Source organism: Oncorhynchus kisutch, linkage group LG5, assembly GCF_002021735.2.
Source record: "Oncorhynchus kisutch isolate 150728-3 linkage group LG5, Okis_V2, whole genome shotgun sequence".
Classification (NCBI taxonomy): Eukaryota; Metazoa; Chordata; class Actinopteri; order Salmoniformes; family Salmonidae; genus Oncorhynchus; species Oncorhynchus kisutch.
Window position 1 is genome coordinate 2671321 of NC_034178.2, and position 12431 is coordinate 2683751.

Sequence of the window (12431 nt, forward strand, 5' to 3'; positions counted from 1 at the left end):
TTTTCTTCCTCTTTCAAAAACCTGGGCCTCTCCTTGTCCCTTCTTTATACGTCTAACTTTCCATTTCCCTAAAACCCCCATCTTCCAGGATCCCATCTCCTTCTCTCCCCCAAACCCAAACAGGCCCATCCTTCAGTCCTGCCTCAACCCAGTCCAGTCAAACTGTATCCCAACCCACAACATCTCTCAGCTCCCATAAGAACAGTGTCACCTCACACAGTACCCAAGACCCTTCCCTAGGAGGAGCTGTGGTCAAAAACAAACTCCCAGGGATGTTTTCAGAAGCCTCCTCCCATACTTCAAGCAGCGGCAGCAGTGGTGGCAAGACACCCAAACTGGTCCGCGCCGCGCCCAAGATCTTTGACAAGATCAAGGAGTTTGAACAAAAGGTGAGTGAGGTGAGTGCGGGGGTCAGATCTGGGCGCTCTTTCGGCCGGGCGGCATCCTGCGATCTGGAGGGGGTCTCCAAAGAGGAGGGGACAAGCCAGCCAGATGCCGCGGCCTTGAGGCGCTCCACGTTCGGAAAGAAGAGGGCCTCGTCTCTGGAGGACAAACCAAGCTACCAGCAGAGGGTCCAGAGCTTCCAGAACAAGTTCACAGAGGAGCTGGCCAGGATCAAGAAGCTGGTGGGGAGGCCCAACCTGAAGAAGGCCTACTCCACCGAGCAGTTGCCCCAGATGGAGAGACATTCTGTGGGCAAGCTGGAGCCCATTCCCCCTCAGGTGGTCAAGAAGTTGGAAGAGAGGGAGAAGGTCCTGGAGGAGAGAGGACTATTAGGGAAGAGTGTTGAAGAGAGTTTTTCGTCCCGAAAATCATCCCAATCCCATGAGAAGGGTCTGACAGATCAAAGGAATGTTCCGCAACCGGAGCAGCATGATTCAGCTTCAGCGTCAGCTCAGCCGTCTGAGTCTAAAAGTGTGGGGAAAGGCTCTGTTTCCATGGAGACAGTACTGGTTAACCAGTTACCAGGACGACGATCACCCTCATCAAGAGTCACGCAGAAAAGCCCAACCAGGTAGGCTGAGATGATCCATTAACATTGTGTGTGTGTGTTTGTGTTAGTCGATTTGTGAGTTCATGTGTGTGTGTGTGCCTCTACTCTGACAGCTCAATAATGATATATGTACACACACATTACAGATATAAATGACATAATTCCATTCTATTCTATTTTCTGTGCCAACATTACATAATGCTTTTGACACAGGGAAGGTCTTCGGAGCTCTCCCACAGCGGTGAAGCCTCCACACACGGCCGAGGAACAACAACCTGTATCTCCAACACCCAAAGGGCCTTTGGCTGATAAAGAGCTGGAGCAGCCTCCACCCAGGATGGACCACCCCGGGTCTCCAACTCCTACCACACAAAGAGCACCGCCTACCTACCCCAAAGGGCCTTCCTCTCCTAAAGAGCTTGAGAAACCTCTACACCACCGCAGGTCTCCAAGCCCCAGGTCTCCAAGCCCCAGGTCTCCAAGCCCCACCATGCAGGGAGGACCACCACCGACCCCTGCCAAAGAGCCAGCCTCTGCCTATCCCCCTAAGCCCCCACGGCTGTCCCCCACCCCCATCTCCACCCCTTCCATCAGCCCTCTAACGAAGAGACGGAAGGGAGAGCCGGGGAGAACGTCTCCCGCGCTGAAGATGACCATTCCTACCATCCTGGTGGAGGACGAGCTCATGGAAATGGAAGAGGAGGAGGCCGGAGAGAAGAGAGAGAGAGAAAAGACGAGAAGAGCAGGGAAGAAGGAGGGCAGGGCTTCCAAGACTCAGAAGAAGGGAAACGTCTCGGGAAAGTCTTGGGAAAGTCAGCCTATGTCTCCTGAGACAGGTAGGACACTGAATTGCAGGTATCCACTGGGCGACACATCAGCTAGACATTATTGTGCTACCGTCCTAAATAGATACAGCTCCTGCCTTTCTGTTGTAGGAGACAATTCAGATGACTCTTACATGTCGGCAGATGAGGGGCCAGCTGAGAAACCAGCGTTTGAGAGGCCCCTGGGGGACACCATCGCCACTGCTGGCTCTGAGGTCCTGCTCAAATGTGTCATCACTGGCAGCCCCCTCCCAATAGGTAGGTCATCTCCAGGTAGAGGTTAAGCAAAGCTCTGGGGTCAGCTTTTGCCTTTCCCAAGCACATTTGGACCATGATGAGGTAATACAGTGATTTCTGAAAGTATTCAGACCTCTTGACTTTTTCCACATTTTGTTACGTTACAGCCGTATTGGATTAAATCGTTTTTTCACACAATACACACAATAACCCATCATGAGAAAGCAAAAACTGGTTTTTAGACATTTTAGCAAATTTGTTAAAAATTTAAAATGAAAATATCACATTTACATTAGTGTTCAGACCCTTTTCTCTGTACTTTGTTGAAGCACATTTGGCTGTGATTACAGCCTTGAGTCTTCTTGGCCCCATATACTAATCTTACTTCATTTGCACACACTGTATATAGACTTTTCCATTGTGTTAATGACTGTACATTTGGTTTATTCCATGTGTAACTCTGTGTTGTTTGTGTCGCACTACTTTACTTTATCTTGGCCAGGTCGCAGCTGTAAATGAGAACTTGTTCTCAACTGGCCTAACTGGTTAAATAAAATACATTTAAAAAAATTACAACACAAGCTTGGCACACCTGTATTTGGGGAGTTCCTCCCATTCTTCTCGTCACTGCGCAGCTACAGTATTTTCAGGTCTCTCCAGAGATGTTCCATTTGGTTCAAGTCCGGGCTCTAGCTGAGCCACTCAAGGACATTCAGAGACTTGTCCTGAAGCCACTCCTGCATTGTCTTGGCTGTGTGCTTAGGGTCGCTGTCCTGTTGGAAGGTGAATCTTCGCCCCCAGTCTGAGGTCCTGAACGCTCTGGAGCAGGTTTTCATCAAGGATCTCTCTGTACTTTGCTCTGTTCATTTTTCCCTCGATCCTGACTAGTCTCCCTGTTCCTGCCCCTGAAAATCATCCCCACAGCATGATGCTGCCACCACCATGCTTCACCGTACTCCCTATGGATGGTGCCAGGTTTCCTCCAAATGTGACGCTTGGCATTCAGGCCAAAGAGTTCAATCTTGGTTTCATCAGACCAGAGAATCTTGTTTCTAATGGTCTGAGTGTCCTTTAGGTGCCTTTTTCCAAGCGGGCTGTCGCCTTTTACTGAGGAGTGGCTTCCATCTGGCCACTATCATAAAGGCCTGATTGTTGGAGTGCTGTAGAGATGGTTGTCCTTCTGGAAGGTTCTCCCATCTCCACAGAGGAACTCTGGAACTCTGTCAGAGTGACCATCGGGTTCTTGGTCAACTCCCTGACCAAGGCCCTTCTCCCCCGATTGCTCAGTTTGGCCGGGCGGCCAGCTTTAGGAAGAGTCTTGGTGGTTCCAAACTTCTTTACTTTAAGAATAATGTAGGTCACTGTGTTCTTGGGGACCTTTAATGCTGCAGAAATGTTTTGGCACCCTTCCCCAGATCTGTGCCTCGACACAATCCTGCCTTGGAGCTCCAAGGCAGGTGTGTGCCTTTCCAAATCATGCCCAATCAATTGAATTTATCACAGGTGGACAATCAAGTTATAGAAACATCTCAATGATGGAATGCACCTGAGCTCATTTCCGAGTCTCATAGCAAATGGTCTGAATACTTATGTAAATAAGATATTTCTGTTTTAAATTTTCAATATATTTGCTAAAATTTCTAAAAACCTCTTTTCACTTTGTCATTATGGGGTATTGTGTGTAGATTGATGAGTATTATTTAAAAAAAAATCTATTTTAGAATAAGGCTGTAATGTCAGAAAATCTGGACGAAGGGAAGGGTTCTGAATATTTCCTGTATGTCGAACTGACCTTGGATTGGTGCTTAGGGGCCACACATCATTCTGCACCTAGACACAGGGGAAGGGACTGTGATTAAGTTGTCTGAGCGTGGTCTGAGATGTGTCTTTGTGTGTGACACCTTGGAATGCAGTGACTTGGAAGAAGAGTAACGTTCTGATAAGGAGCAGCCCGTCCCATGTGGTCAGGGCTGAGGGGGAGCATCATTCCCTACTGATAACCCAGATGAGGTCTGGAGACGCTGGGACGTACTGCGTCACCGCTGTCAACACGTCCGGGAAAGCATCCTGCAACGCCACGCTCTACATCAAATCAGGTGAGCGGGGTTACAGACAGACACACTCACACAGGCATGAACACAGAAGGCCATACATTCTAGTTGATCAATTAACTAGGAATTAAAGGCACACACATTTTTTTGTCTGGGATGCACACACACACACACACACACACACACACACACACACACACACACACACACACACACACACACACACACACACACACACATACACACACACACACACACACACACACACACACACACACACACGCAGACAGGCAGACAGACACATGCACACACACATGAAAACACCACAACTCCCCATCCTAATCCCCTGCCAGCTCTGCTCTGACATTTTGTCTTCATAACTACAAAGGGGCATCCCATCCCTAGCACAAGCTCCATTCACAGATAGTTGCCATGGCAACTCATAATTTGTGAAAGGCATTTGGGTCCCCTGGTGAATTTCAAAACAAAGACTTGACTGCCAGTCACTAAAGGTCCCCGGGTTTTCAGTGAGTTAGGCGGATGTTCAAAACTGGGTATTAGTCTTTGTCAACAGAATGAGTATTCCTCTTGGACATAAAACTTTAGTTTGTGTATTATTAGCTGAGATGTCTGTTGGTTCGGTCAATAGTCAATAGTTAGAATTGTGGTTATATAAAAAGATAAATCACACCACAGCTCTCAATGCAGACAAACAGTACCACTCCTGCATCAAATCAAAATGCAACCACAGTCCTTTGCAGTCACTTGAGTAATGGCTGCAATGATACAATTATTACCTCAAACAGAAACACACAGATCTCTGTGACAATCCAATATACATACAATATGCTCATAAATGTCTCTCACTCTCTTAGAGCCACTCCTTCCATATCTTTTGAGGAAGCCAAACTATTTAAACTTCCTTTGAATGTGCCACAAGCTCTTTATCCAGTCCTGTAATGTCTCTGCACAGTGTTACCCTGTACAGTGAACGCTACTGCTGTAGTTTTCTGGCACTAGCTCAGCGTCCAGGCCTGCTTGGCCATATTAGGCCAGTGGAGGCTACCACTAGGTATTTATAGCAGCCTCTTGTTCTCAATGGCGGTCTGTTGTATGTCCCAGTGTGAGATTAATGTTACGATCACAGACCCTTTCTTTATCTGCGATGATTAGAGTCAGGGGAATTGCCAAACTCATGCACAACGAGATTATGAGTCATGTTGCTATGGTTCTGTGGGGTGGGTGAGGATTTTGGCGCATCAAGTTGGGATTTATACGGTAGTGTATTAGAGGAGATTTAGGGCATTAAACGTCTGAATTTAACCCACGTACATCAAATGCTGAGTTTTTGCAACTGGAGTATATACCCACAATATGAGATGCTTTCCAAAAGTATTTGGTGTTTATGAATCACATAAATACTGCAATATTGCAGTCTGACTTGATTTTATCTTTTTTGTTATGTATCAAAACCTTTAGGCTACAGGGAATGTGGGTTGATGTAATATTGCTGGAGGACAGAGAGAAGGAAGAAGAGAATTTGGAGCTGAAGAAGAAGGAGGAAAGTGAGGGAGAGGAGGATGAGATTGAATTGGTAGATTATTAGCAGCAGGCTAGGTCTTGCTTCATGCAGCATTTGTGTAAACGTTGGCAGCATTACAGGAATAAAGCTGGTGCTGGTTGTCTGTGCACAGGCTCGACTCAGACATGTAACTTCTGAGGTGAGTCCTCGATCTCCACATCTGAAACTTCTTAGGCATAGTTAGAAGAAATTGGAACATTTTAACATCAAAGAGTTTTCACTTGTTTACTCATTCATTTCTGGTTCTAAGACCTCTAAATATCTAGAATGCCTGTATGTCCTCTGTTCTTTCTGCAGACTTCCTTGTTTAGCTTTAGTCTCTGTGATTTTGATCACTTTATCTCTTCCTGTGTGTGGCCAAGCAATCGAAGCAAGCAGTTTCTATATATACTAAGCTACCCTGTTCTTTTTCCTAACATGAGAGAAACTTTTCATAGTTTATCTATAGTTTTTGTCGATTGTTCTCGTTCTATTGTCAGAACATTGTCTATCTTGCCAGTGAAATTGAATTCTGGAGCCCATGGTTTTTGTAAAGAGGTGGTTGCTACAATACTATGGTTCCTCTGTGGAGCTGAATGAACTGTGACTTGTGGAGAGGCTGGTGGTGGAGACAGTGTGTCTCCTGTGGCGCTGGGCTAGTCTCACAGAATGATTGGGTCAGGGATTCAGGGATTAATCCATTATCTGTCCAGCGCTGGTCACTTCAAAGGATCCCTCAGCAATGTGTGTGTGTGTGTGTGTCTCCATCGCTCCAGCCAAATCTCTCATCTCTTCAAACACTCTTGTCACCATGGTGATACAAGTAGAGCAACACACAAGCAGAACAGGAGACAGTGGAGCACTCATACGCTGCTTGTTGGGAAGCTCATTTTGAATATTCTAGCAATTCAGTTAATGCTTATTGCTACATTCTCTGAGCTTTATGCATCACAAACACTATCAAGTTACAATGTGTCCATTTTGTTAACTACGTTGCCATATCGGGCTGGTCCATAAACGTCTTTGTGGAATTATTGTGAGTAATGTTTGATCTATGTTTGATCATTTTTATTACCCTGCCTCGCTCTGTGTTGCATAGACAGGACAATGTGCTTGTTCTGTTCATTTTGATACTGTAAAGGATCGTGCTCACACGGGGCACCATTTTGTAGGGACCAGTGGAGGCTGGTGGGAGGAGGAAAATGGGAAATGGGCACATTATAATGGCTGGAATGGAATTAATGCAGATGAGTCAAACGTGGTTTCCGTATGTTTGATGTGTTTGATACAGTTCCATTACAACCATTACAATGAGCCTGTCCTCTGATAGCTCCTCCCACCGGCCTCCTCTGGTGGGGACATCCTTAAAATACATTCAAATGATACAGTATATGATAAACAAGTATTATGTTGTTACTCCAGAGCTGACCCAGGTGCATGGTGGGAAGCCGAGCAGCTTGCCCCTGGTGGAGGTCACGAGTCCCCTCCAATCAGACGAGGAGTACCTGAGCCCCCTGGAGGAGGTCATGGAGATTGGAGAACCACCCTCACGAGGGGTGGGGCCACAGTCTAAATACGCCTTCTTCAAAGATCCTCCCTCCTTTCAGGTAAAGAAGATTCAGGGGGCATCTCAATAGTCTAAGGGAGATTTCTCCCCTCGCCATTGAGTATTCAATGTACCGGCTTTTAGACAGTCTTAGTCTTTTGGTTTGATAGGCAGCACTGAATGACCACGGGGTGACAGAGGGACAGGAGGTTACCATGTCTGTCAAAGTCAGAGGACAGCCTAAACCTATGGTGTACTGGTAAGAATACAGTATTCAGTGTGTTTCAGTACAGTTTGTCATGCCTTTCTCTCGTTTGCTTTTGCAAGAGCTCAGAATGTACCTGTTTTTATCACCTAGGTTGAAGGACAAAGTGACCCTAAAAACCAATGGAAGATTCATTGTGCGTGAGACAGAGGACGGCAGCAGTGAAATGATCATCACTTCAGCACAGAGATCTGATGCAGGACTCTACACCTGCAAGATCATCAACGAATACGGAACCAAGCAGAGCGAATGCAAACTAGAGGTCAAAGGTAAAGATCACTCCACAATCCACAAGACCAACGTCAGTGACTGACCATTAGGGTTGGTGCCAGCTACATTTGGAAAAAGCTCAAAATCAAATCAAAGTGTATTGTTATCGCAGGTGCAGCAAAATGATTGTGTTTCTAGCTGCAACAGTAACAGATCTGTGTTGGTCTCTCCCCTGTCTTTTCCCCAGCCTCCCCGGCACAGGAAGCCCTGGCCATCATCAGAGAGGTGCGAGACGTGGCGGTGACGGCCGGAGAGTCGGCCATGTTTGAGTGTCACATGACCGGGCCTCTGGATGTGGAGGTAGACTGGCTGTCCAATGGGAAACTGGTTCAGCCGGCACTGCTCAACTGCAAGATGACCTTTAACGGGAAGAGGTGGGTAAGACTAGACCAAGGCTCTCCAACCCTGCTATCGCTCCAACCCTAATCTAGCGCACCTGATTCTAATAAGTAGTTGGTTGATAAGCTGCATCAGGTTTGTTACAATTGGGGTTGGAGTGAAACCCTACAGGAGGGTAGCTCTCCATGAGCAGGGTTGGAGTGAAAACCCACAGGAGGGTAGCTCTCCATGAGCAGGGTTGGAGTGAAAACCTACAGGAGGGTAGCTCTCCATGAACAGGGTTGGAGTGAAAACCTACAGGAGGGTAGCTCTCCATGAGCAGGGTTGGAGTGAAACCCTACAGGAGGGTAGCTCTCCAGGAACAGGGTTGAAGTGAAAACCTACAGGAGGGTAGCTCTCCAGGAACAGGGTTGGAGTGAAAACCTACAGGAGGGTAGCTCTCCATGAGCAGGGTTGGAGTGAAACCCTACAGGAGGGTAGCTCTCCATGAGCAGGGTTGGAGTGAAAACCTACAGGAGGGTAGCTCTCCATGACCAGGGTTGGAGTGAAAACCTACAGGAGGGTAGCTCTTCAGGAACAGGGTTGGAGCGAAACCCTACAGAGGGTAGCTCTCCAGGAACAGGGTTGGAGTGAAAACCTACAGGAGGGTAGCTCTTCAGGAACAGGGTTGGAGTGAAACCCTACAGGAGGGTAGCTCTTCAGGAACAGGGTTGGAGTGAAAACCTACAGGAGGGTAGCTCTCCATGAGCAGGGTTGGAGTGAAAACCTACAGGAGGGTAGCTCTCCAGGAACAGGGTTGGAGTGAAACCCTACAGGAGGGTAGCTCTCCAGGAACAGGGTTGGAGTGAAAACCTACAGGAGGGTAGCTCTTCAGGAACAGGGTTGGAGTGAAAACCTACAGGAGGGTAGCTCTCCATGAGCAGGGTTGGAGTGAAACCCTACAGGAGGGTAGCTCTCCAGGAACAGGGTTGGAGTGAAAACCTACAGGAGGGTAGCTCTCCAGGAACAGGGTTGGAGTGAAACCCTACAGGAGGGTAGCTCTCCAGGAACAGGGTTGGAGTGAAAACCTACAGGAGGGTAGCTCTCCAGGAACAGGGTTGGAGTGAAACCCTACAGGAGGGTAGCTCTCCAGGAATAGGGTTGGAGTGAAAACCTACAGGAGGGTAGCTCTTCAGGAACAGGGTTGGAGTGAAACCCTACAGGAGGGTAGCTCTCCAGGTACAGGGTTGGAGTGAAACCCTACAGGAGGGTAGCTCTCCAGGAACAGGGTTGGAGTGCCCTGGCCTAGACACTATGAAAGGGAAAGGTGCCTCAATGCTTTTAAGTGAATGCCTTCCCTTTCCCTTGATTGAATGGATGAGAGTGATAGAGGGTGTGTCTCAAATCTTTTAAGTGATTTCCTTTCCATAACCCTTTCTCCTTCATCCACTCTGATCTGAGTAGATTGGATGGTTTGTCAGAGCAATATGGAGGGGACCTTCAAAATATAATTTCTGATACAACAACATTTCATCCATAAGCAAACTATGAATGGACATTCACTTTTTCTAATGAAAGAAACAGCCCACACAAGTGGATGTGGGGCCGTGTTAGCTCATGGAGTGTGTAATAAGGTCCAGGCAGCTGACAGAGGGGATTTCTATTACAGGTGCCGGCTGCTGTTAAACTCAGTACATGAAGACGACAGTGGAACCTACACCTGCAAGCTGAGCACTGCCAAAGGTAAATGACAACTCCAGAAAGAAAACTTCCTTGCCAAATATTGGGTTTATACGGCAGTGATGAATTGCTGCTGTTGTAAGTAATGTAATGATACAGCCACACTATTTGGCAAGAACCAAAAATGATGTTCACACAATTTCAGCCAATGAGTTAAAACCTCTTTAAAAAGTGTATTGTCTATAAACTTGCTGGTGGTTTTCCTTCCTGTTCCAGAGGAGTTGACCTCCAGTGCCCACCTAAAGGTCACTCCCTCCAGGGAACCCCTGTTCACCCGCAAGCTGGACATCCTGGAGGTCATAGAGGGTCGCACCGCCCGTTTTGACTGCAAGGTCAGCGGGTCCCCACCTCCCATCGTTACCTGGAACCATTTCGGTAAGTATCTCTCTTAGAATGTACTGTATTTCCTATTGGTACAGAATGGACAGAAAATTGGTAATGTAGGCTAGTATGGCTCGTAATGTCTCTTTTATCTCCATCCAGAGAACCCGGTGGAGGAGAGTGAGAATGTGCGTCTCCTGCAGGAAGGAGGACGTTACTCATTGGTCATCACCCACGTCGGCAGCGACACGGAGGGCTTCTACACAGCCGTCGCTAAGAACGCGCGCGGAAAGGCCGAGTGCACAGCCGAACTCTACATGCAGGAACCGCGGCCCGCTATCTCTTCTCACATGTACGGGGAAAACCATAGACGTGGGGTGATCCCACTAGTCTGAAGTGGCTTCTTCTCCTCATCTCAGTGATCTAAAAACAAATAATAGGAGTGTTTCATTGTCTTCTCTTCTGTATTTCCCTTTCCTTCGGTCTCTCATTCTATTTGCTTCCTTCTTCTCTCCAGGGCGAAGCTGGAGAAGATGCCTTCCATCGCTGAGGAGCCGGAGGTTCTGGAGAGCGAGGTGGAGCAGGAGCAGAGGACCATGCCTGACTTCGTCAAGCCCCTGGCTGACCTGGAGATGATCGAGGGGAAGGAGGCGGTGCTAAAGTGTAAGGTGGCGGGCCTGCCCTACCCCACCATCGCCTGGTACCACAACGGCAAGAAAATACACAGCACAGAAGACAGGAAGATGACCCAACGTAAGGAAGCAATCTCTCTCTCTCTCTCTCTCTCTCTCGCTCTCTCTCTCTCTCTCTCTCTCTCTCTCTCTCTCTCTCTCTCTCTCTCTCTCTCTCACTCGCTCTCATTCTTATTCTTTCTATCCCTCCTCTACTTGCGTCATCTCTCTCTCTCCCTCCTCTACATTAGTCATCTCTCTCTCTCCCTCATCTACCTTCGTCATCTCTCTCTCTCTCCCTCCTCTTACATTAGTTATCTCTCTCTCTCTCCCTCCTCTACCTGCGTCATCTCTCTCTCTCTTCCTCCTCCAGACAGGGATATCCACAGTCTGGTCATCCGCTGTGTGTGTCACGGCCACGGGGGCGTCTACAAGAGTGTCATCTCCAACAAAGTGGGGAAGGCAGCCTGCTACGCACACCTCTACATCACAGGTATGGATGGGGACCATCCACCAGCAATCACAGCAACAGGTGCTCCAACCAAAAAAGCCACGAGAATCATTGTGCTAACTGATTACAGTATGGGTGTGTTGGTACATTTGTATTTTCCTTTGGTAGATATTGTTCCTGATCCCCCCGATGGTCCTCCAGTGGTAGAGTCCATAACAGGGAAGAACATAACACTCAGCTGGAAGAAACCAAAGAGGCTTGACTCTTCCATAGGTATGCCTCAATATAACTGAGAGTCACAGGTACCTGGATTCGAGTCCCTTTCAGGCTCCTCTACCCTCCAAATTCGCTACATTACTACAGTAACCCTCATGGTTGTACTTCCAGATGGCAGTTCTTTGATGTATGCAGTGCAGCAGCAGCCTCTGGGTTCCATCCAGTGGAGCATCATAGCCTCCAACCTGAGAGAGACCACCTACACAGTCACCGGTCTCTCCAAGGGAGTCCGCTACGCCTTCAGGGTCCTAGCGGCCACCGCCAAGCTCCTCAGCAAACCCTCCCACTCCACTGACCTTGTGCAGCTCATGGATAGAGGTGCTTATATAAGCTCCAAGTCTCTACAGTTATTTTGGAGGGTCAAATGTTAAATGGATTTATGTAAACACTTGCATAGTGCAAAAGCAATGTCACCAAACACATTGCAGCAGGTGTACAAAAATATTGTAATTACATGGTCCTTCGAGACAGATATGTAGCTGGATATATAGGATCTACTATTGTGAGAGAATGCTGGTCTGTCAACACATCAGAGATGATGATTTGATCCCTTGATCATTTGACCTTTGATCCCTATCAGGTCCCTATCTGAGGAAAGCTCCCATCATACTGGACAAGCCTGACGTTGTGTACGTGGTGGAGAACCAGTCCGTGAGCATCACCCTCACCCTTAACCACGTTAATGCTGTGGTCACCTGGAAGAGGAGGGGAGTGGTTTTGCTCAACAAGCCAGGGATGTTTGAGATGAGCATGCCAGACGACGACCAACACACCCTAAAGATCCAGAGGGTGAAGAGCACTGACACCGGTCAGCTAGTCTGTACAGCCAACAACCAGTTTGGCAGCGACCTCTGTACCATCCTACTGGCCATGGCAGGTGAGTTTGGGGTCAAAGTTCACCCCTAT

At 47.8% G+C, this 12431-nt stretch overlaps 1 protein-coding gene across 5 annotated transcripts in view; it reads left to right on the forward strand.

Annotated features, from left to right (window-relative positions):
- LOC109881614 (striated muscle preferentially expressed protein kinase) overlaps positions 1 to 12431 on the forward strand; it is a 57222-nt gene that overhangs the window by 24701 nt on the left and 20090 nt on the right. For 3 of the 5 annotated variants that reach the window (XM_031824022.1, XM_031824025.1, XM_031824026.1), the window contains 16 exons: positions 89 to 1015; positions 1208 to 1830; positions 1930 to 2076; positions 3969 to 4151; positions 7090 to 7274; positions 7384 to 7472; positions 7572 to 7747; positions 7936 to 8122; positions 9736 to 9809; positions 10023 to 10181; positions 10290 to 10479; positions 10645 to 10880; positions 11172 to 11330; positions 11418 to 11522; positions 11637 to 11843; positions 12106 to 12402. In XM_031824022.1, coding sequence (XP_031679882.1) covers positions 89 to 1015; positions 1208 to 1830; positions 1930 to 2076; positions 3969 to 4151; positions 7090 to 7274; positions 7384 to 7472; positions 7572 to 7747; positions 7936 to 8122; positions 9736 to 9809; positions 10023 to 10181; positions 10290 to 10479; positions 10645 to 10880; positions 11172 to 11330; positions 11418 to 11522; positions 11637 to 11843; positions 12106 to 12402 — 3944 coding nt within the window. The remainder of the gene's footprint in view (positions 1 to 88; positions 1016 to 1207; positions 1831 to 1929; positions 2077 to 3968; positions 4152 to 7089; positions 7275 to 7383; positions 7473 to 7571; positions 7748 to 7935; positions 8123 to 9735; positions 9810 to 10022; positions 10182 to 10289; positions 10480 to 10644; positions 10881 to 11171; positions 11331 to 11417; positions 11523 to 11636; positions 11844 to 12105; positions 12403 to 12431) is intronic. The other 2 variants (XM_031824023.1, XM_031824024.1) reach the window with 2 other exon arrangements.